We start from the raw sequence: 25,871 nt of genomic DNA on the forward strand, positions 1-25,871 counted from the left end.
TCCCTCCGATGAGCCTCTTTTTGGCACTTTAAACATTGTCCCTCTGGCGAGCAATGACAACCATTCCTCCATCTACGAACCCCATCTCTAGCGATCTTCTGCTCTCTCTAATTGGGTTCTCCTCTGCATGTATCTCTCTGAAATCCACCAAATCTTCCCTTCCGTAATTACCCACGTCCCAACTCCCCATTTTCTGTCATTTCCATCAGAAAGGCAAAACCGCATATTTCTCTCATCGGTTGCTTCGTCTCTGTTTCAAACCCTAATCTTTTCTTATCGCAGAATCTCTGTGTCTCTGCAAAGATCGGGAAATCTCTCTGTCCCTGCAAAGCAGAAGAACCCTGGTTGAAACCCTAGCCTCTGCCCCTCTCGGTCTCGACTCAAGTCTCACCTTCGTCCTGCGGTTCGTTCCCCTCTGCCACCATTCCAGCATCGAGGACGGTGGGAGATTGGGAGTTTTTGGCGTCTAGCCACCGGTGAAGGAGCAACCCCCCTCGACACTCAAAAGCCACCGTCGCCCGACCTCCTCTGCACGACGCCTCTCGCTGTGTTCGAACCACCATCACTCGACCTCCTCTGCAGCTACGCCCCACCGCCCCTCAGGCAGCAAGTTCTTTCGAGTTTTGGGGGTTTCATGTCTGCTGAAGAGGGCCTTTGACTGTGGATCCTCGGTCCTTTGGAGATTTGGGGGTTGCATCACCCTCGCTCGCTCGTCGTGCTCCAACCCTAGGTCGACCTCCGACTGCAGCCATCCACCGCACCTCCGGCAGCCAGGTGATCTCTCTCTCTCTCACCTTTCTTCCTCATGAATAGCTCGCCGCGTGTTTTCTAGGGTATTGCTTTCGATCTCTCTTTGAGAGCAAATCAACGGGCCCTCCATATCATTTCTCAAAATTTGCATTTTCAAATTCCAAAATGATTTCAGTTAAATTTCTTTTTCAAAATTCAATTTCATTTCTCAAATTTCAAACTTTTAACTTTCATTCAAAATCCCAATTCCAAATTCAATTTAAACTGGAATTCTGAGTTTCAACTTTAAATTTTAAAACAAATTCAAAGTTCAAAATGAATCTCAAATTCAATTTTGATTTTCCACTTTCAAAATTCAAAGTAAATTCATTTCAATAATTCAATTTCAATTTTTGAAATTCTCAAAATTCAGAGTAAATTCAGTTTAAAAGTTCAATTCTAATTTCAAATTCAAAATTTGTATTCTAAATTTTAATTTCAAATTTCATTTTCAAAATCAAGAGTTCAAATTCAAGTGTCAAATCAAGTTTTCATTTCAACTTTTAATTTCAAATTCAATTTCAATTTATAAGTTCATTTTTCAAAACTCAATCTTTCAAAATTCCAAACTTCAATTCTAATTTTAAGGTCAAGTTCAATTATGATTTCAAATCTCAAAATCAATTTTTAAGTTTGATTCTTTATTCAAAATCAATTCAAATTTGATTTTCAATTAATTTTAGATTTAAAAGTTCTCAACTTTGAATCCAATTTTAAAATCTTCAATTTCATGCTTTCAATTCAAGTTTTAACCTTTCAATTCAAAATTGATTTTTGAACTTCAAAGTTTACTTCTTAAAAGAATGTTTTTAAATACATTTCAGAATCACTTGGAAAAATCCAAATTTCTGAAACATTTCCAAAGATCATACACATTTTCCAAGTTCAAAATCGTAGCACAAGCTTGATTCCATGTGCATTAAGAACTTAGAATAATTACTTAGACAAATTTAGGCAAAGCAAAAGGCTTGAATTCGATCCTTGGTTTGATTACCTTTGGTAAAGGTGCTAGAAACGGTTGAACCTCGTACCGAGGAGCGAATTGTGTCTGCTCATTTTCTCATAAATTTCAAAATGGAGGTGAGTAATTTCAAAATATCTCTACAAAAGGTCAAGTGAGACCTTGCGAGAGTTTTTCTCTTTTTTTCCTAAAAAGGAAGAAAAGAAAAAAATTTGCAACGATCACAAAAACCCATAAAATTTTGATATTTTTAAGAAGAATAAACACAAATTTAATGTTAAAATATTATTTGAACTTAAGATATGATTAAATTGTAATTCGAGCTTTAATCTAGATTTAGAAGAAATTTCAAATTAGGAATTTATTTTGAATCGGGTTTTAATTTTTAATTAGATTTAATCTAGATTTAATTTGAATCTAATTTTGGAGTTTATTGTGAATAGAATTTTGAGTTTTGATCTAGTTCAAATTTGACTTAATTGTCAATTTGAATTTAAATGTAACACCTTTGACTTTTTAGAGCATTTTTAATAAATAAAATAATATTAATAAGGATTTTTATATGAAAGAAACAAAAAAATGCAAATTAGTCTAAGTTGAATTTGAAAAGATATTTTATAAAGAATCAAAGTTGATTTTATTGAAGTTTTCATTCAAAATTAAATTTATAAAAAGTTAGAATTTTAATAAAATAATTGGCAAATTGTGTCGAAATAAAGTCAAATATGATTTTAGATGAATTTAGGTTCAACTTGATGTGTAAGTGATGTAATTTTATTAAGTTAAAATTGTGTTTGTATGGATTTGAAAACCATTCTAAAATAGCATAAAATAATAAATATATATTTTATAGAATGAAAAACTTGAATTAACAAAGTTTAATAGAATGATAGAGGTCCACATGTGGGGTGTCCCCTTATGTGGGCCCATCTTATGTGGCAGCTCATGTTGGAATTAAATTTAAAAGTTGTAAGTTAGAATCCGTGAAAATTGATATTTCAAAAGTTTTCTAAAAATAAAACAAACAAAGAGAGAAAAATATATATGTATGTTAAAACTTAACAAATAAGTGATGTGTGTTAGGCTAAGTTGTTTTGAAATTTAGAAAGTTTGGGCTGAAAAATTAGGAATTAGAAAGTTTTGTAAAGGAGAGAGAAACTATATAAAGAGCCAAGAGGGGCTCATGCCCCCCCCCCCCGTTATTGGTATGTTTAGAATTTTTGGCCTTCTCTCTCTACTCTTCTCTTCTCTCTCTTATTTTCTCACTTTTTTATCTTTCCTTCTTGCTTCTATCCTTCCACTATTAAGTGTAGGAGGTCTGAACCTCCGTTAAAGTTAGGTTGATCAAGGAGTTGCAGCCACACAATCGAAAGAGTTTTAAAAATAGTTTATTTGAAAAAATGTTTTTGAAATCATGTAAGTATTTTGCAAAACTTTATCCTTGTTGTACATATTGAAGTGGTGGAACTAATATGCTTATAAGTAAGTATACATTCAGTTCATCACGGCTAATAAAAAATATATATATGAGAAAGAACACTTATGTTTGTTTTTACTAACCAAACCGGTTTTCAAAAGAACATAAATATGATTTTTGTTTAAAATGAACCCATAAAAAGAAAAGAAAATAAAAAATTTGCTTTCATGAATCAGTGAAAAGAAAATATGGAACATGTGTTAGTCATTTCACCCGAATGTCTATTCTCGACTGTGTGAAAGATATGACATATGTCGGGTAAATAGATCATATCTACCTCATTCAAAAAAGATTTTATGAACGGTTTATTGTGTTGGAAAGCTGAGGAAATTTCATATATTTTAGAAAAAAATTAAACTTTGTTCTTCGAATATGCATAGAACAGTGACAATTAGAACAATCAAGTATACATGAGCCTAAATCGATCATGTCTCCTTAATCCAAAGGAATTTTTGTTAACGATTTGCGGTATTAGAAATCTGGTAAAATTTCTTACATTTTGTAAAAATTTGAACTTAGTTCTTAGACTATGAATAGAGCTGTCACAGTCAAAACAAAATAGCAGATATGGGCCTAAGCGGATCTCGAACCAGGTATGAATCGGTTAAGCAATACATGCAGTGAATGTATGATTTGAGCCTATGTTTTTAAATGATAAATAAGCATGCAGATGCAACCTATAATGTTGTGTTTATGCAGGTAATAAGTGCCTAAAGGAACATGACATGAAAAGAGAAACTTTTGCATGTGCATGATTAAATGCACACTGCCCCCCCCCGTTATTGGTATGTTAAGAAATTTTAGCCTTCTCTCTCTACTCTTCTCTTCTCTCTCTTATTTTCTCTCTTTTTTATCTTTCCTTCTTGCTTCTATCCTTCCACTATTAAGTGTAGGAGGTCTGAACCTCCGTTGAAGTTAGGTTGATCAAGGAGTTGCAGCCACACAATCGAAAGAGTTCTAAAAATAGTTTATTGGAAAAATTGTTTTTGAAATCATGTAAGTATTTTGCAAAACTTTATCCTTGTTGTACATATTGAAGTGGTGAAACTAATATGCTTATAAGTATACATTCAGTTCGTCATGGCTGATAAAATATATATATATGAGAAAGAACACTTATGTTTGTTTTTACTAACCAAACCGGTTTTCAAAAGAACAAAAATATGCTTATAAGTAAGTTAACATTTCAATTCAAAATTGATTTCTGAACTTCAAAGTTTAAACTGGAATTCTGAGTTTCAACTTTAAATTTAAATTTAAACTGGAATTCTGAAATTCAATTTAAACTTTAAAACAAATTCAAAATCCCAATTCCAAATTCAATTTAAACTGGAATTCTGAGTTTCAACTTTAAATTTTAAAACAAATTCAAAGTTCAAAATGAATCTCAAATTCAATTTTGATTTTCCACTTTCAAAATTCAAAGTAAATTCATTTCAATAATTCAATTTCAATTTTTGAAATTCTCAAAATTCAGAGTAAATTCAGTTTAAAAGTTCAATTCTAATTTCAAATTCAAAATTTGTATTCTAAATTTTAATTTCAAATTTCATTTTCAAAATCAAGAGTTCAAATTCAAGTGTCAAATCAAGTTTTCATTTCAACTTTTAATTTCAAATTCAATTTCAATTTATAAGTTCATTTTTCAAAACTCAATCTTTCAAAATTCCAAACTTCAATTCTAATTTTAAGTTCAAGTTCAATTATGATTTCAAATCTCAAAATCAATTTTTAAGTTTGATTCTTTATTCAAAATCAATTCAAATTTGATTTTCAATTAATTTTAGATTTAAAAGTTCTCAACTTTGAATCCAATTTTAAAATCTTCAATTTCATGCTTTCAATTCAAGTTTTAACCTTTCAATTCAAAATTGATTTTTGAACTTCAAAGTTTACTTCTTAAAAGAATGTTTTTAAATACATTTCAGAATCACGTGGAAAAATCCAAATTTCTGAAACATTTCCAAAGATCATACACATTTTCCAAGTTCAAAATCGTAGCACAAGCTTGATTCCATGTGCATTAAGAACTTAGAATAATTACTTAGACAAATTTAGGCAAAGCAAAAGGCTTGAATTCGATCCTTGGTTTGATTACCTTTGGTAAAGGTGCTAGAAACGGTTGAACCTCGTACCGAGGAGCGAATTGTGTCTGCTCATTTTCTCATAAATTTCAAAATGGAGGTGAGTAATTTCAAAATATCTCTACAAAAGGTCAAGTGAGACCTTGCGAGAGTTTTTCTCTTTTTTTCCTAAAAAGGAAGAAAAGAAAAAATTTTGCAACGATCACAAAAACCCATAAAATTTTGATATTTTTAAGAAGAATAAACACAAATTTAATGTTAAAATATTATTTGAACTTAAGATATGATTAAATTGTAATTCGAGCTTTAATCTAGATTTAGAAGAAATTTCAAATTAGGAATTTATTTTGAATCGGGTTTTAATTTTTAATTAGATTTAATCTAGATTTAATTTGAATCTAATTTTGGAGTTTATTGTGAATAGAATTTTGAGTTTTGATCTAGTTCAAATTTGACTTAATCGTCAATTTGAATTTAAATGTAACACCTTTGACTTTTTAAAGCATTTTTAATGAATAAAATAATATTAATAAGGATTTTTATATGAAAGAAACATAAAAATGCAAATTAGTCTAAGTTGAATTTGAAAAGATATTTTGTAAAGAATCAAAGTTGATTTTATTGAAGTTTTCATTCAAAATTGAATTTATAAAAAGTTAGAATTTTAATAAAATAATTGGCAAATTGTGTTGAAATAAAGTCAAATACGATTTTAGATGAATTTAGGTTTAATTTGATGTGTATGTGATGTAATTTTTTTAAGTTAAAATTTGGTTTGTATGGATTTGAAATCCATTCTAAAATAGCATAAAATAATAAATATATATTTTATAGAATGAAAAACTTGAATTAACTAAGTTTAATAGAATGATAGAGGTCCACATGTGGGGTGCCCCCCTATGTGGGCCCATCTTATGTAGCAGCTCATGTTGGAATTAAATTTAAAAGTTGTAAGTTAGAATCCGTGAAAATTGATATTTCAAAAGTTTCCTAAATATAAAACAAACAAAGAGAAAAAATATATATATATAAGTTAAAACTTAACAAATAAGTGATGTGTGTTAGGCTAAATTGTTTTGAAATTTAGAAAGTTTGGGCTGAAAATTTAGGAATTAGAAAGTTTTGTAAAGCAGAGAAAAACTATATAAAGAGCCAAGAAGGGCTCATGCCCCCCCTCGTTATTGGTATGTTTAGAATTTTTAGCCTTCTCTCTCTACTCTTCTCTTTTCTCTCTTATTTTCTTTCTTTTTTATCTTTCCTTCTTGCTTCTATCCTTCCACTATTAAGTGTAGGAGGTCTGAACCTCCGTTGAAGTTACGTTGATCAAGGAGTTGCAGTCACACAATCGAAAGAGTTTCAAAAATAGTTTATTTGAAAAAATGTTTTTGAAATCAACTAAGTATTTTGCAAAACTTTATCCTTGTTGTACATATTTAAGTGGTGGAACTAATATGCTTATAAGTAAGTATACATTCAGTTTGTCATGGCTAATAAAAAAATATATGTGAGAAAGAACACTTATGTTTGTTTTTACTAAGCAAACCGGTTTTTAAAAGAACATAAATATGATTTTTGTTTCAAAACCAACGATGACCTTGAATAAATCAAAATTGGGGTTTGGTTTAAACTGAACCCATAAAAAGAAAAGAAAATAAAAAAATTGCTTTCATGAATCAGTGAAAAGAAAATATGGAACAAGTGTTAGTCATTTCACCCGAATGTCTATTCTCGACTGTGTGAAAGATATGACATATGTCGGGTAAATAGATCATATCTACCTCATTCAAAGGAGATTTTATGAACGGTTTATAGTGTTGGAAAGCTGAGAAAATTTCATATATTTTAGAAAAAAATTAAACTATGTTCTTCGAATATGCATAGAACAGTGACAATTAGAACAATCAAGTATACATGAGCCTAAATCGATCATATCTCCTTAATCCAAAGGAATTTTTGTTAACGATTTGCGGTATTAGAAATCTGGTAAAATTTCTTACATTTTGTAAAAATTTGAATTTAGTTCTTAGACTATGAATAGAGCTGTCACAGTCAAAACAAAATAGCAGATATGGGCCTAAGCGGATCTCGAACCAGGTATGAATCGGTTAAGCAATACATGCAGTGAATGTATGATTTGAGCCTATGTTTTTAAATGATAAATAAGCATGCAGATGCAACCTATAATGTTGTGTTTATGCAGATAATAAGTGCCTAAAGGAACATGACATGAAAAGAGAAACTTTTGCATGTGCATGATTGAATGCACACTGCTATTGAAGTGCATGTGTTATGCATTATGTGTTTATATGATTGTGTAAGAATACATATAGTTAATCATGATCAATGCCTATAAGTGAATGCATAAATGAGTTTGATATGTTATAATTGCATGTGTTGCATGATAGTATCTTTGGCATTGAATTTTGCATTCTTGAACCCAAATAATAGGGCTAAAATTATATTCATTCTGTATATGCATGGATAAATAATAGACTTAATCATGTAAACATTGATTCTATTGAGCTTATAATGAGAGGGTAAGTAGTACTTTCGACTTCATGGAACTTGTTTTGAGCATGGAAGGTTGGTCCTTCTCAGCCATGAAAATAGGAAAATGCCTCCACATTAGTCATGGGGTGGTAGGTCGCGAAACACATGAGTAGAAGTTTGATGCATCAGGAAAGAGGTGTTGGGAGCTCTCACCCAGGACAAGTGAAAGGTGTCCGTCTAGAGCATAACCATAAATTGTTTGAATGTACCTCCTAAGTCATGGTCATGATCTTGATCTAGGTACTATTTGTATAATACCCACAGGGCTAAGAAATGATCACCGTAATTGTTTGTGCATTTAGTTAAGCATGACATGCATCACGTAAAACAATAACCTAAATAAAGACAATTAAAGTCACGCATGCATGAAAGATCTTATGTCCTTGAATGGTCAGTGCTTTTACGTTTATCTAATCATGCATAAGATTATAACTATTTATAAATGATATTCTTGTGATGTGTTGTGATGATATGTATATTTGAATGAATAATTGACTGCATCATTATGTGAGTTTGTTGAAATATGATAATGTATACTAGTTTTGGTTTACCTGTGTCGTTATTTCCAATCAGGCTTTCACGAGTCTGACCCATTTTATGGATTTTCAAGTGAGGTATGATATATAGCTGCGGAGCGAATATGGAATGCTCCGACGTTGTTGAGAGCCAATCTTTTTCTTTTTTGAATATAGTTTTGAAAAAATATTTATTGTTTTTTTAGATTGAAAATACTCTGATATGATTTTTTAATTATTGAGACTGAATTAAATTTTAATAGTGAATGTTATTCGTATTTTAGTTCAGTTATGATGATTGTTCATACTGTAGCCCACCCAGAATATTTAACCCAAAGAAAAAGGTTGTTTTCAGTAGTTTTAAAAGAAAAAAAATTCTCAAAGTCATTAGGAGAGCTACCAAAGTCCATAGTAAGTTTACTTTTATTTATTTTTATTTTATTTATTGGGGTGTATTTAATCTCTAATTTCTATATTTTTGTTTGTTTTCTATATTTTCTAGTGTTGGTGTTGACATATACCATCAACCGCATTTTTATTTTTAGAAAAGCAAATCGAGGTATGTTGGATCGTATGACAAAGGAATCAAAAGATGAAAAGTTGCACCCTTGAATCATCTGATCCTTGCTCACAGAAGGAAGAAACACTCAAATTCTTGAAGAACGAAACCCATAACTTTCAAGAATCTAATCCCAAATCTATATTTTTAAATATTTATTTAAAACTCATTTTCAAAATCTTTCCAAAAATAAGGATCTAGATAACCCGATGGAATCCCATAAATATTTGAAAAAGCCGATGGGAAAGCCATCGACCCCTAGAGCTTTCAAATGGGCTAAGTGCCAGACCACTTGTTTAATTTCAGAGAGTGAGAAAAGCCATTGTAGTACCTTTAAAACTGCATGCTTTTATCCGATATTGACCTTGTCATGTATGCGTTATGATTAAAATCTTAGAATTATAAGATGATGCACCACATATTTTCTTGTCCCGTCCTTGGTTTCAAAAAATATTTGGATTGCCATGGTGGGATTTTTAGTCTAATTTGAAGCTCTATGTACTCAATTAGAGATCTCATATCGACTTAAAATTTAGCCCTAAAAGGAAAGAAGTGGCAAATTATTTGGAGTTGGTCGATTAATCTTGTGTAGTGCTTGTTTTGGTAGGGACGAAACCCAAGGACTTTTAAGAGTAATCTTGCAATACTTTGAAGAATTTAGTTTTTATTGAAAAATCTTGGAAAATTATTGATATATACTAATAAGTCATAAATTTTTTAAAAATTATTGTATTAATATCAGGTTTTTACAATAGCAATTCTTTAAAATATCAAGTTAAAATTTTCACTTTTATGAAATATATATTTTAGATCTGGATTCAGATATGATTCTGATTTTGACCCAGATATGGATTTGTTATTAGCATTTCAGGTTCAGATTAGGATCTCCATGATAATGCAGAGTGCAAGGAGAGTGGCACAGCAAAACTCACGCACACACTGAAATGCCCACACCAACACAGTGATGTAGCCCATTCACTATCTCAAATGAAGCTTGTCCCTCGTGGCGGCCTGCAATGGTATTCGGCTACTCTCTAGATTTGTCATAGTTAATTAAATTGAAAATTGTTTGTATTGCCTAAGAATCATTGCACAGATTGGATCCTTTTGCTTATATTTTTGTTATTTGAATTTTAAATTGGATTTCAGTTTTTTTATTAGGATTTAGATTGATTTTGGATTCATAAGCTTTTGCCTTTTTCTATAAACAATCATTGTTCAAACAAATTTGGGACGATTAGAGATTTATTTTTTATTCTTTTAAGCTTCCAAAATTTTCGTTTTATCTTCAGTCGATTTTTAGTGTTTTGATAGTTTAGTATGCAATAGTATAGATCGTGGTGTAGTTTTTACTATCCCACTCTGGACCCTTGCATCATATTCATTAATCATTTGGAAGAAAATCACTATTTGAGGGAGCTTTAATCCCATGAACCATCCACACAGGCACTTGTGTGTGCATAAGTAAAGCAAAGATATAATCCAACCAAAAAAAGGTCCAAAATCTATAACCAATGATTATCAGGCAGCTCTCCTTCTTCAATATTTGAGTGTTTCATCAACTGAATCTTATATATTTATTATTTATAATTTATTTAACAAGATATATGTTTTGTGAAGATTTTATTTTTTGAGAAGAAAGGCAAACATTCTCATTTTGTAGAAATTAATTCATGACATATACAAAGATAATTAAAAACACGGTGATTGAGACAGCTGAATTCGAGATGAGCTATCAAAAGAGGTCCCAATTCTAGAACCGCTAAACATGAGCATGTTGAACCAACATGTCCGGAAGCAAGGCGTTGCTCCTGTTTTTTGCTTTCTTCAACATCATCCAATCTCTACACTCGTTGGTGGTTCTAACCTGTAATAACTTTATGCTTGGGGTTGCCCTCTAAAAAACAATCTCATGCTTGTGTAACCAAATCAGCTGCCATTGAAATCAAAACCCAGCTACTCCACTTGTAGTCCCCTTTGCCCGATCCTTTTGAGAGAGGAACACATCTCACAGACTGCAAAAACTATCAGTTGTAACCTTGTTCTAGAAGAACTCTTGCAGCTTCCTAAACCATATGCACCCAGCGAAGAGGTGCTCATTAGATTCCACAACACACTCACAAAAATAGCACCGACTAACCAGTTGAAACCCCATCAATTGGAGATTGTCAACAGTTTTTGCCATGCCGTGGAGAACGAGTCACCCTTGGAGGAAGGTCAGCCCCCCCCCCCCCGTGATAGTGATCTGGCAGCCAGGTCGCAAAAAGGTTGGCTGGTATCTAGTAACAAGAGGTCATATTTTACTCTCTATCTTTCTCGTATTTTCACCTTATTTTGTCATTATTGTTCCTAATCCTCATTCCTGACAATGATCACATCAAATCTTGAAGTTGTTGGCTAAACTATGTTGTCTAGCTACATTAATCTGCCATTGTCCCTCAACCGACCAACTGTTGTGAAGGTTTTACATCTCAACATGTTTTTCAAAAAGTGGAAAGGGATGGCTCACAATGCATTTAAAACTTTACAATACAAAGTATTATAATCCGTTAATGTTTAGCACTTAATTTAAAGACATACCAAAATCTTGAAAATTCAGAATCTAAAACATACTTTTTACTTCCTTAAAAGAATATTAATTAAAAAATAAAAAATAAAAACAATATGTATTGTCTGATTGAAGAAAAACTCAACTGTTGGAGAATATATAAACACCATATGATAATCCATGATTGTAGAGGGTGTTCAAGTTCAGCTCATTTCTTGATTGAACTGAGCCATGGTTGAGTTCGTGAAAAGCCTGAGCCAAACAAGCAAAGTACAAGCTAGTTCATTTACAATATATATATATATATATATATACTTGTTCATAGTTGAAAATAATAGAATTTACAACATAAACCTACTAAGCCAAACTCAAACTCGGCTCATTTACAAAATAAATTATTGTTTCAAACTTATAACGAATAGGATTTGAACTCTAAACTTATTGCGTGCAGGCTAAACACTTCAACCATGCATCGTTTCATTTCCAAGCGCAAGTTTTAAGATTTGAATATGAAGCATTTAGGAAACTGAAGTAGAAGAAAGTAATAATTGAAGAGAGAAAAAAGTAACATTAAAAAGGGTAGATAAAGCCTGCATTTTTGCTCATCCTTGAGCCTCTTCTCCAAAATAAGTCATAAATAAGTTTTACATGAAAAAATAATTACTAAAAGAACAATTCTTCTTATAAAGTAAAAGTGTAATTTCAATATCATGAAAGTTTGATATTTTACATGTGGGTGATTCCTTGGAATGGAGCCAATTGATATACAACGATGGGACTTCTGACTTTATGTTTTGAATCATCCCAAACAAGTGAAGCTGATGCCATAGGATTGGCGCCAAGAGGATCACCATTCATCTCTACCTTAAAGGATAGACGTTGTCCCCGTCTGCTAAATAAGAGAGTTTTTGGTGTGACACTGATCTTAAGCCCACTTGGGACATTGACCATTTCTTTGTAGACTGAAGTTGTTGCACCAACATTGGTCACTGTGCGATAGAACACGGCATGGATCGGGTCGGATCCATTGTTAACTTGGACCTGCATCGATGGGTAGTTGAGACCATCATAGCCTTGGCCGGCAGGTATGGCGGAGCAGTTGTTATATTGACCACCAGTCACGATTCCCAAGGCAGCACCGTCTATGTGATCTTTACAGAGAAATTGGGCGTATGACAATTGGTCCATGTCATACACTAGGCCTGGGTGAACAGCATGTCTTGGATCAAATAGACCCGAACCGTAGGCAAATTCTGCGTCCTCATTCAACCTTGGGTCCATCATCTTTGCTGGAAATGAGAAAGAAAAACGGTTAAAGATATGGTATAGGCACCTTTGAATCTTCAGACATAATGGGCTATCTGGGTTAGCAACTTCCAAGGTTAGGCACATCTAGAGCAGTTACGGTCATGGGTTGTATTCAATCCATCTTGTACATCTCACTTGGAAACCATGAGAATGTTAAAGCGGGGGGCCATACATAGATAGCTCCATCAAGTGAGATGTGCAGTTGCGATGGAATATAACATCATATCAAATAGCATGACAACTGCCCTCGTTGCAACTATTTGTAAGCACCTGCCATGGTTTTTTTTTTCCCCTTATATTGGCAAAAATAGGCACCTACCATGTTGAGAATTGAGTATTCATTTCAATGGAGAGAGCAGAGACATTTTGCAGATTATTTTTATGAATTGCAATATAGAACTATTGGCATGTTATTTGGCGAATCTCTAATTATATTTTTGTTTGCAAAAGGCAAATCAATGGATTTCCAAATTCACACATTTACAGACCGAAGCAAAAACAGAGAACAACACTACTATTTTGATGCTATCTACCAACTATAGAATTCTTTAAGTGAAGTAAAGGATCAAACTTACGAAACCACAAAGACAGATCTATACATCTACAATCAGATACTAGTGTGTATTTTATTTGTTTTAAGGCATCATTGTCAATGCAAAACAAATATTATAGAGGAAAAATATCAAATAAAACAAAATAAAAAACAAATTTACCTGTGGTCATGAGAGCAGACTTGATTGCAGCAGGAGACCAACGAGGGTGGAAAGACTTGACGTATGCAGCCGCACCACTCACATGAGGACATGACATTGAAGTTCCAGACATTATATTATAGTTAACCATTCGTTCGTCATCCTTCTTCCCAGTCATTGAAGATAATGGTGTATATGCGGCCAGAATATCTAGCCCAGGGGCAGTGATATCAGGCTGTAATCAAGGGTATGGTTATTAGATCAAGCAACAATGATTAGCACTATCCGATCATTTAGAGGACAGAAGGGGATGCATGGCATCCAGTCATTGGGCAAAGTACCTACTCAACCAATGACCCGATTTGCTCTCCCTTTTAAGCATGTAAAATACTGCATTACCTTGAGGATTCTTGGTGTAAGACCCGCAATTTTTCAGAAAATATCTGAATAAAATTCATGAGGCATTTACCGGTAAAAATAGCATTTCTTCTCAGAATGCAAAACGAATCAATTCCTGCGAGCCAGTTATACTTAGGATATTCGTCGAATCGCGAATATATGCTCAAACACTCTGAAAGCCATAACTTCCTACCTGAATGAAATCAAAGGATTCCTACGAGCCAACTTTCTTAGTTACGTCAATACGAAGAAAATGGCGTACTCAGAATTTTTTCGGAAAAAATCGCCGGAAACCCGAAATTCTTGCGGGACCCACGGAAATATTGGTGGGACCCACAGAAATATTCCTCAGAAAATATCTGGTGGGACCCACAAAAATATCCCATGGAATATCCAAGTGGGCCCCACACCAAGGAACCTCTTGGAATTAAAAAGAAGCCAAAGGGGTAGAATGGGCATGGAAAAACCCAAGAGGAGGTGGGCTTGGGCTATAAATAGCCCTCCCCTGTAACGCCCCGGATTTCCAAAACAAAGCTAAGTTAAAATTTTCATGAATTTCTTTTTTTTTCTTTGCAGCGGAACTTAGAAAAGCTTTTAGCAGCGGAATAAGACGATAATGAGTCGTCGGTTTTAGAAAGCTCCGAGCACGTTGCAGGTATGTGGCCAAGCAACTCATTGACCACCAAAGTGTTCCATTTTATCGAAAACCACATGTTTATTACAACACTACTGCTTAGAAAAGCAGTATAGGTTCAATAAAAGGAAGCAGTACAAAATCTGTCTAGAGAAACCCTGGAACTCGATGCCGCCTTGCTCCGCATATCGCCACGCAGGTTCAACACCTGAAATCCCCATAAAACGGGGTCAGAACCACTGATGGTCTGGTAAGCATGCAGTCATACATCCATTCAACTCAAATACAATAATGACCACTCAGGGTCGCAATGCGCAATAACGACGCTCAAGCCTCTAAGACTTAGCGTATATCGCAAGAGCCTCCTCAGGGCTATGAGTTGAACATCCGCTCGAGTCCTCATGACTTAGAGCAAGCCTTTTCAGGGCTGTGATTTGAATAGCCGCTTAAGTCTCCACGACTTAGCCATGACCTCTTCCGGGTCTCAAAGTGATGTCTAGCTCAAGTCTTCATACTTGGCACATCCGTATCCCACGCATCTAAGGACAACTCCTCGAGCTTCGCTTAGTCGTGCGGATACAACACGGGTCTTTGCCCAGTCGGTCCAGTAGTATACCGAACATGACACCTTCACAAAGGTTATGCAGGACTGACTCAACACGTCATCCACTCATACATTCAAAGCATCGCTGTACCTAGAACTAATGCATTGTTTGATAATTAACCGCTCCCGCCTTTGGTACGCAGGTAGAGCTATTGTCCGGGCATCAACGCGACGTTCTGGGGGTTGATTATTCTATGTATTTTAGATACCCCAGAGGCCTGTTGACCCTATCCATAGTAGGGCAGTGTGTTTCAACTGGGAGAATCCTACTAGGCCCATATTCGGATGCATCCTCTACTTGCAGTAGTTGGGTTTAATCCTTAGATCTTAAGGATAACCACGACCCCAAAACCCATGAGTGACTGAGGCCATCGTGGACTCTATCAGGTCCAAAGTAAAATACATGTCACTCAAGGCTGTACCATCACTGTCATTCCACAGTGAGCATAATTCCTGAAGGGGTCTGCCAGTCTTACAATTACTTGGACAGAATCTGCATGCCATTTAGGCAGCCCGTGCTTTCAGCACTACGGGAGTATGTACCCGACCCCATTCAGTCTTCCCCAACACAGTCATTACTGAGGGGGTACCCCTAACACGATCTTCAACCGTGGGGTATGTGCGACCTTAAGTCTTATTCATATGCATGCAGAACACCGCTCTTTGGCACTTCGGCCACCACGAGCATCACACCTCTTTGGGTGGAAACAACACACTCTGGCTCTTCGGCCCTTACGAGTCTGGTTGTGTAACCGTTCTCAATGAGCATGCATATGACTCGATCTAAATAGATCGGCTACTCGGCGTATTTTTACGCAACGAGTCCAAACCTAGCCAAGGCGCAACCTCTACTCCGGCTCAGCGGCCCTTACGAGCAAGGTGCCCTTGCAGGCACAAGGATACGAGCCGATCTGGCATCGTTCCATCAACGGACATCATTATGCCGTTCCATTGGTTCCGGCAGCTCTTCTGCCAACCATTTCGTCAGCACCTCCCCTGCTCTACCGGCAGTGGTGCGACGAACCCTTCTACGTTGTAGAGGGCAAACCATGAACTGGGTAGCACTCTGCTATATGTCAGAGTATCCTGCTACGTTCTTTCTGAGCTATTCTTAGCTTCTTCAGAAATTTCAGCAGCACTTCCTCTCTTTTACGGAGAAAGCGTGCGTTTCTTTTATCCATTTCAGCGGCATCTCCCCTCTTTGGTAGGAAATCGCCACGCTTAATTCGGGAAATGGATGCGCACCGTTGTGCGTACTTTGCATCCATCAAGGTTGCAGGAACCCTTGGCCATAGCCAGGCCATACGAAATTGACTTAGTCATTACGTAAAGAGCATTTTGCCAAAAACCGAAGCCTTTCCAATAGGGGCTTCATTCGTCAAGCAGAATCTTGAACGAGGAGCGGTCAAGGAATCGCATGGGCGATTTGGAGTTTGATCTTCATTTGAACGCTCATTTATACGCTATATATGTAGTATAAGCAGAAGCCTGTGCTTTATACAGCGGCGGCGTAAAGAAATGCATATACTATTGTTCAGGGTGTGTAACTGAACGAAATATTCTACATATATAACAAAGCAGAAGCCTTGGCATCGTTCGACGCGACGGCGTAAGTAAATACATTGCAGAAAGCAGGAGCCTTGGCATCATACGACGCGATGGCAAAGGTAAATTACATAGCCTGTGCGATATAAGACGCGTCAGCAGAATCAACAAATATACACCTAGATCCGCATCCAACGATAGTTACGAGGCGAGCGGGTGAACACCGAAGTGTCCTAAAGGGCTCAACCAAGAACTAAAGCGAGATACCATTTTGAAGAATGCAAATACTGCGTGTTTGAACTTAGATATATCCGACGATAGTTACGAGACGAGCGGGTGAACACCGAAGCGTCCTAGAGGGCTCAACCAAGAACTAAAGCAAGATACTACTTCAGAAAGTATATTCTATATACAAACAATCAAATACTTGAGAGAGATGGATCAACGAAGCGAACTTACTTCAAATCGTGGAAGAAACGGCTCCGGGTTGCTTCTTTGGCTTCGAGCCTTCCTTCGAGAGGTCAGACTAAGTCAGATGAAGCTGACTTAGTTGAGAAAGAGGTAGAGTAGGTTAAGCTACTCAACCTAAGTGGTTTGAACCAAACAGGGTTCGATCCAAGTCAACTGGGTTCAGCAGGTTCGAACTCAGCTCAAGTAGGCTAAGTCTGGGTTCAGAAATCCAAACCGGAATGTGGACCAAAAAGGACTTTGACTTTGACTTTAAACCCAACTAGGTTCAAGTCAAGTCAACTGGGTTTGGACCAGGTCAAGTGGGTTCAGACCCAGGTCAGGTGGGTTAGGACCAGGTCAGGCAGGCTCAGGCTAAGTCAGGCAGGCTCAGACCAGGTCAGGTGGGCTCAGGTGGGCTAGGCTAGGTAGGGGAGGTTTAGGAGAGAAAGAGAAGGCAAGAGAGAGATGGGGTCGATTTTTATGAGAAGAGAGAGAGTGGGGAGGGCTATTTATAGCCCAAGCCCACCTCCTCTTGGGTTTTTCCATGCCCATTCTACCCCTTTGGCTTCTTTTTAATTCCAAGAGGTTCCTTGGTGTGGGGCCCACTTGGATATTCCATGGGATATTTTTGTGGGTCCCACCAGATATTTTCTGAGGAATATTTCTGTGGGTCCCACCAATATTTCCGTGGGTCCCGCAAGAATTTCGGGTTTCCGGTTATTTTTTCTGAAAAAATTCTGAGTACCCCATTTTCTTCGTATTGACGTAACTAAGAAAGTTGGCTCGTAGGAATCCTTTGATTTCATTCAGGTAGGAAGTTATGGCTTCCAGAGTGTTTGAGCATATATTCGCGATTCGACGAATATCCTAAGTATAACTGGCTCGCAGGAATTGATTCGTTTTGCATTCTGAGAAGAAATGCTATTTTTACCGGTAAATGCCTCATGAACTTTATTCAGATATTTTCTGAAAAACTGCGGGTCTTACATCCCCACTCTCTCTCTTCTCATAAAAATCGACCCCCCCTCTCTCTCTTGCCTTCTCTCTCTCTCCTAAACCTCCCCTACCTAGCCTAGCCCACCTGACCTGGTCTGAGCCTGCCTGACTTAGCCTGAGCCTGCCTGACCTGGTCCTAACCCACCTGACCTGGGTCTGAACCCACTTGACCTGGTCCAAACCCAGTTGACTTGACTTGAACCTAGTTGGGTTTAAAGTCAAAGTCAAAGTCCTTTTTGGTCCAGATTCCGGTTTGGATTTCTGAACCCAGACTTAGCCTACTTGAGCTGAGTTCGAACCTGCTGAACCCAGTTGACTTGGATCGAACCCTGTTTGGTTCAAACCACTTAGGTTGAGTAGCTTAACCTACTCTACCTCTTTCTCAACTAAGTCAGCTTCATCTGACTTAGTCTGACCTCTCGAAGGAAGGCTCGAAGCCAAAGAAGCAACCCGGAGCCGTTTCTTCCACGATTTGAAGTAAGTTCGCTTCGTTGATCCATCTCTCTCAAGTATTTGACTGTTTGTATATAGAATATACTTTCTGAAGTAGTATCTTGCTTTAGTTCTTGATTGAACCTTTTTTGGACACTTCGGTGTTCACCCGCTCGTCTCGTAACTATCGTCGGATATATCTAAGTTCAAACACGCAGTATTTGCGTTCTTCAAAAATAGTATCTCACCCTAGTTCTTGGTTGAGCCCTCTAGGACACTTCGGTGTTCACTCGCTCACCTCGTAACTATCGTTGGATACAGATCTAGGTGTATATCTGCTGATACTGCCGACGCGTCTTATATCGCACAGGCTATGTAATTTACCTTTGCCGTCGCGTCGTATGATGCCAAGGCTCCCTGCTTTCTGCACTTCCGATTACTGCACTTCCGATTATGCATTTACTTACGCCGTCGCGTCGAACGATGCCAAGGCTCCTGCTTTCTGCAATGTATTTACTTACGCCGTCGCGTCGAACGATGCCAAGGCTTCTGCTTTGTTATATATGTAGAATATTTCGTTCAGTTACACACCCTGAACAATAGTATATGCATTTCTTTACGCCGCCGCTGTATAAAGCACAGGCTTCTGCTTATACTACATATATAGCGCATAAATGAGCGTTCAAATGGAGATCAAACTCCAAATCGCCCATGCGATTCCTTGACCGCTCCTCGTTCAAGATTCTGCTTGACGAATGAAGCCCCTATTGGAAAGGCTTCGGTTTTTGGCAAAATGCTCTTTACGTAATGACTAAGTCAATTTCGTATGGCCTGGCTATGGCCAAGGGTTCCTGCAACCTTGATGGATGCAAAGTACGCACAACGGTGCGCATCCATTTCCCGAATTAAGCGTGGCGATTTCCTACCAAAGAGGGGAGATGCCGCTGAAATGGATAAAAGAAACGCACGCTTTCTCCGTAAAAGAGAGGAAGTGCTGCTGAAATTTCTGAAGAAGCTAAGAATAGCTCAGAAAGAACGTAGCAGGATACTCTGACATATAGCAGAGTGCTACCCAGTTCATGGTTTGCCCTCTACAACGTAGAAGGGTTCGTCGCACCACTGCCGGTAGAGCAGGGGAGGTGCTGACGAAATGGTTGGCAGAAGAGCTGCCGGAACCAATGGAACGGCATAATGATGTCCGTTGATGGAACGATGCCAGATCGGCTCGTATCCTTGTGCCTGCAAGGGCACCTTGCTCGTAAGGGCCGCTGAGCCGGAGTAGAGGTTGCGCCTTGGCTAGGTTTGGACTCGTTGCGTAAAAATACGCCGAGTAGCCGATCTATTTAGATCGAGTCATATGCATGCTCATTGAGAACGGTTACACAACCAGACTCGTAAGGGCCGAAGAGCCAGAGTGTGTTGTTTCCACCCAAAGAGGTGTGATGCTCGTGGTGGCCGAAGTGCCAAAGAGCGGTGTTCTGCATGCATATGAATAAGACTTAAGGTCGCACATACCCCGCGGTTGAAGATCGTGTTAGGGGTACCCCTCAGTAATGACTGTGTTGAGGAAGACTGAATGGGGTCGGGTACATACTCCCGTAGTGCTGAAAGCACGGGCTGCCTAAATGGCATGCAGATTCTGTCCAAGTAATTGTAAGACTGGCAGACCCCTTCAGGAATTATGCTCACTGTGGAATGACAGTGATGGTACAGCCTTGAGTGACATGTATTTTACTTTGGACCTGATAGAGTCCACGATGGCCTCAGTCACTCATGGGTTTTGGGGTCGTGGTTATCCTTAAGATCTAAGGATTGAACCCAACTACTGCAAGTAGAGGATGCATCCGAATATGGGCCTAGTAGGATTCTCCCAGTTGAAACACACTGCCCTACTATGGATAGGGTCAACAGGCCTCTGGGGTATCTAAAATACATAGAATAATCAACCCCCAGAACGTCGCGTTGATGCCCGGACAATAGCTCTACCTGCGTACCAAAGGCGGGAGCGGTTAATTATCAAACAATGCATTAGTTCTAGGTACAGTGATGCTTTGAATGTATGAGTGGATGACGTGTTGAGTCAGTCCTGCATAACCTTTGTGAAGGTGTCATGTTCGGTATACTACTGGACCGACTGGGCAAAGACCCGTGTTGTATCCGCACGACTAAGCGAAGCTCGAGGAGTTGTCCTTAGATGCGTGGGATACGGATGTGTCAAGTATGAAGACTTGAGCTAGACATCACTTTGAGACCCGGAAGAGGTCATGGCTAAGTCGTGGAGACTTAAGCGGCTATTCAAATCACAGCCCTGAAAAGGCTTGCTCTAAGTCATGAGGACTCGAGCGGATGTTCAACTCATAGCCCTGAGGAGGCTCTTGCGATATACGCTAAGTCTTGGAGGCTTGAGCGTCGTTATTGCGCATTGCGACCCTGAGTGGTCATTATTGTATTTGAGTTGAATGGATGTATGACTGCATGCTTACCAGACCATCAGTGGTTCTGACCCCGTTTTATGGGGATTTCAGGTGTTGAACCTGCGTGGCGATATGCGGAGCAAGGCGGCATCGAGTTCCAGGGTTTCTCTAGACAGATTTTGTACTGCTTCCTTTTATTGAACCTATACTGCTTTTCTAAGCAGTAGTGTTGTAATAAACATGTGGTTTTCGATAAAATGGAACACTTTGGTGGTCAATGAGTTGCTTGGCCACATACCTGCAACGTGCTCGGAGCTTTCTAAAACCGACGACTCATTATCGTCTTATTCCGCTGCTAAAAGCTTTTCTAAGTTCCGCTGCAAAGAAAAAAAAAGAAATTCATGAAAATTTTAACTTAGCTTTGTTTTGGAAATCCGGGGCGTTACACTTGGTGAGAGTGTATTCGGGCCACGAGATGAGAAAGATGCAATTTGTGGAATGCTCACATTAACTGTATAAGACTTGTATATAACTGCATAAGGCGACCTTCAAGAAAAATAGAGGAAAAAATCAATTTTAATGGATGATGTTTGGAACAATCTTTGTGCAACAAGTATATACGTGATGTAATATAGCAATTCATAAAGCTTTGGAGAATAATTAAGATGGCAAAATAAGGTTTTTGGAAGGTCTGTTGGCTTCAGTCTCCCATTGCAGACAACATTGTCAAGAGTTGGCAGTCTTATTGATGTGGCCAAATATCGTGGGTGGGCTTTAATTAGAGTTCCAGATATGACTACTCCATTGCTTAACTTTATATTGACATCGAATTGCTTCCCAAATACGAATTCGGGTGATATTCAAGGATGGGTTTGTGTCACAAATAACCCTATCCTCCTCTGGAATTAGCTAGATGAACAAGGTTAGGGGCCCAACCGAGAAGGATCGTCACCTACGATACACGCCACCGCGCAACAACAACAACAACAACAACAACTACGCAATTGCGCAAAAAGGGAGTGAAGATGATTGTATAGTGGTGGTCAATGCATGGAAGCCTCTCACTTCAAGGTTTCATTGTAACCGTTACCCTTGTCAGGAATTTAAGTGAGGAGATCGAGTTTCAATTTACTTACCTAGTGGAATTGATGTAATCATTTATTGTCATTGATTTGTTGGTATCCACTAAAACTGCTGGTAGAGCAAAAGGGAAAGCTGCGTCTTGGCTTTTGTAACTCTGAAAGATGATTCCAGCCCCTCCAATGTCCCTAACACTGGAGTCAAGGTCTCCTTTTACCAAATCACAAAGAACAATCTTCCCTTTCACCTTGTTGGGATCTAGAGTCTGATCACAAAAACTGCAAACAAATTGTTAAGCAATCATGAGTACAAGCTATAATCCTATTGCAGACATTTTATAGGGTGCGAATCTTCAACCCACTTTTGAAAAATATTTTTTGACAAATATAACCGTACGGATCGGATCTCTATGGTCAAAAACCTAAGGATTGCCTCTTGTAGCGAATTCTTTTAAGAAGTACGTGAGATTTTATATATATATATATATATATATATATATATATATATATATATATATATATATACACTACACGCACAAACGAACCCCAAGAATTTCTAAAAATTATCTTGAACTTTCCCGAGGAACGCAAAGACTATACAAGTATGCAGTTGTTCTTACGTTGGATATGGCCCGTAGCCACCTGAACTGCTTCCTGCCTGGGCCCTAGTGATGAGTGGGTAATATTTCTTATTCGGGGAATAAGTATTTAATGATATGCCCTGTCATTTTAAAAAGAAGAACCAAATTAACAAACTTAATATATAAGCTAAAACAAGCGACCTAGCTAGAAAAAAAGATTGTGAAGAAAATTTTTAGTGAAGAGCCAAAGGTATACTGTAATCTCCATGCCATTGCCCAGTGTAAGTTTGGTTCTGAACTGCCGATCAATGGAACTCGCCGCCACCGTAAGGATCCATGGTGACACATTCTCCACCATGCCAGGGTCAGGGCCATCGTTCCCGGCTGACGCCATCGTGATAATTCCCTTACTCATGGCATGAAACGACCCGATCGATATTGCATCCTTGAGGTATCCATTGTTCATGCCGCCTATGGAGATTGAGATCACATCAACACCATCGGCGATGGCATCGTCGAAGGCAGCAAGAATGTCGATGTCGGAGCAGCCAGTGTCTTCCCAGCATACCTTGTATGCAGCAAGGCGAGCTGCAGGGACTGCACCCCGCGCAGTGCCATTAGCAAGCCCATACATGCTTGCGTTTGGAACTTGGACACCAGCTGCAGTTGATGTTGTGTGGGTGCCATGACCCTTAGTGTCAACTGTAGATAGTATATCAGAGGGTTGAAGTTGCGTGAAGGGTCCGTCTATTCTATAATAGTTGGCTCCGATGAGTTTGCTGTGTCAATTTAATTATTGAAGGTTGGGAGTGTAAATCTTTGAATGAATCAGAGAGAGAGAGAGAGAGAGAGAGCATACTTGTTACACCCACTAAAATGCTCAGATCTTTCACATGTGCCCTTCCATTTAGCAGGAGGAGGTCCAAGATCCTTGTCGTCAAAGCTCTGTGAATGGGGGCTGATACCTATGTTTATATGAGGAAAGATGGCATCATTTTCTTGAAAAGAATCAATTTTATGAAAAGAAGAAGAAGAAGAGCTCCTTCAAAATAAAATAAAATAAAAAGTGCAACAAATGTGACAGGGTCAAGTTGGCTAGAAAACCAAGGAACAACTTATTCATATCTAATCAAACCATTGCTTACATTCATAATACCCTTTAATGCTTACCTGTGTCCAAAACTCCAATGATGACATCACTTTCAAACTTGAGCTGCCTTTTTACATTCAAAGGGAAGCCGACGAAATCCCACGATCTTGTGGTGTGAAGCTTGTGATACGAATTAGGAAATACTGATGTCACGCCTTTAGTTTCTGCACATTATTAAGTAATAGTATATTAAACAAGCTAAACTATTGGAAAAATTGATTGTGTATACAATAGTCAATGTACTTGTGTTTCATACTAACCAGCTAAACTTTTTGCTTCCTCCGGTGAGAGTTTTGCAGCGAATGCATTGAAACTTCGCTTGTAACTGTAGACCATTGTCTCTCTTGCAATGTCATGGCTGCCAAAATGAATTTCATGAAATTAAAGCAAATTGCTCATCACATGCTCAAGGAATGCCAATAATTAATTGTGAACGAGTGGAAACTTTTTTCATAGTATACACATTTATGATTTAGTATCAATAACAAATAAATTTTCGAAACTTAAGTTTGATAGGAAAACTCATTCATTTGAGATACTACTGCTACCATTTTGATGTAGGATTGGTTGGAAAACATCATGTGGCACCAGCCATGATTGTTTGGGAAAGCTAGGTTTATATATATATATATATATATATATATATATATATATATATATAGAGAGAGAGAGAGAGAGTGAGTGCTAAATGAAGCATGTTATATGGGTTGTATGAATTTTTTTTGTTTTATTTTAAAAGTTTGATCATACAGATGAGATCTGTGTGCCTGGTATTATACGGATCAAGGCATGTAGTGTTTGGTTTCAAGACATGGTTGGTTTTTATAATGTTTGAAAAATTGATGGCCAAAAATAATAAATCTTCAAGACTCCAAATATATATCATGATAGACTGCACCTGTCGATGGATTTAGAGAGGGAGAGAGAGAAAGGAGAACACTCACCATTCAACATTACCAAAATACATCCAACAGAATATTGGATGGGAGAGAAACAAAAGAGAAACAGAGAGAGAGAGAGAGAGAGAGAGCGACCTGCCGGTTACAGATGCAAGCATGTGATGGTGCGTGTCTGAGAGAAAATTGGATGGCACGTCTCCCATGTACACGATGTATGACTGCCAATGTTAGACAATTTAATATATGAAATGATTAATCTATGTCAAGTATCAACAGAAAATCTTAAGTCATGTGAACCAATAATAATTGCTTTAGATTTATGACTTCCAAATAATCAAATAGGCAAAATGATATCCAATTGACTCACTAGCTACCTACTTGTGAGAAATAAATTTGAGCTAGTCTCATCAATTACTTACCTTCCTTTTCGTGGTGCTACTGCAATGGACCACCGTGAGTAATAGGAAGCAAATTATGAAGGACATTTTTGAAGTACCCATTTTTCTTTATCTGTTTGGCAAAAGATACTTGGAAGAAATTGGTAAAATGGATTTGGTAGGAAAAATAAGGGAATTTATTTGAAAGGAATTTGGATTCTTTTTCTTTGACTGCCTTTTACATGCATGCCAAACGGAAAAACAAATGCATTTTGGAATCCTTAATTCCCAAGAATCGCTCTACTTCCCAAGCAGAACCTTCACTTTTGCTAGACACAATGGAGGGCAAGGAGAAGATCGGTAAGTTGTTTTCACGTGGTAAGTATTAATAAGGTGATCAGTTGCTAGCCTGTGGTTGAGATCTTTTTCCCATAAATTCTGGATGTTAGAAAACTTTCTGCATTTAGACAATCATAAAGATACCCTTGGCATTACAAAGAATGGAAAATCAATATATGAGCTGGATCCCAGCAACCTGGATCCGAACTTGAATTTAATGCTGCAAATATGGATCCGAACTAAAATTGCAGTAGAGTTGAACTCGTATATGAAGTTTTATATGGTAGTACTGATTCTGACAGTGTTTGTAAATGAGAGTTTTCATGGAAATAAGCATAAATAGGTTGATTTGTATTGTTGTATATATTCCCACACATGCATGGATCTAAATAGATTCAGATTGAGTCCAAAATAACATAAATATGAAGTCGATCTAAATATATAAGTAGATCTTATTTTAAAATTCATGTATGGGTAGCATGTCTAATT

At 37.4% G+C, this 25,871-nt stretch overlaps 1 protein-coding gene across 1 annotated transcript; it reads right to left on the reverse strand.

The window, feature by feature from the left end:
* Positions 1-28: 28 nt before the first annotated feature.
* On the reverse strand, positions 29-24,103 carry LOC149842976 (subtilisin-like protease SBT4.14). The gene is made up of 10 exons (XM_090000795.1): positions 24,028-24,103; positions 23,788-23,931; positions 23,477-23,582; positions 22,874-23,396; positions 22,657-22,757; positions 22,094-22,315; positions 21,402-21,503; positions 13,505-13,725; positions 12,270-12,772; positions 29-193 (listed from the first exon to the last, which is right to left on the reverse strand). Exons 1-10 carry the CDS (start codon positions 24,101-24,103, stop codon positions 29-31), a joined length of 2,163 nt encoding a protein of 720 aa, XP_089856921.1.
* Positions 24,104-25,871: the final 1,768 nt, after the last annotated feature.

Source organism: Nuphar pumila, chromosome 3, assembly GCF_984573655.1.
Source record: "Nuphar pumila chromosome 3, dmNupPumi1.hap1.1, whole genome shotgun sequence".
Classification (NCBI taxonomy): Eukaryota; Viridiplantae; Streptophyta; class Magnoliopsida; order Nymphaeales; family Nymphaeaceae; genus Nuphar; species Nuphar pumila.

Bases quoted from the DNA above. Each gene is read 5' to 3' on its own strand.
- LOC149842976 (XM_090000795.1), bottom strand. From the start codon at position 24,103: ATGGTCTACAGTTACAAGCGAAGTTTCAATGCATTCGCTGCAAAACTC. The intron at 22,758-22,873 runs GTATACCTTTGG...TTAAAATGACAG, and splicing joins GCAATGGCATGGAGATTACA to GGCATATCATTAAATACTTA. The intron at 22,316-22,656 runs GTAAGAACAACT...ATTTGTTTGCAG, and splicing joins GGCTACGGGCCATATCCAAC to TTTTTGTGATCAGACTCTAG.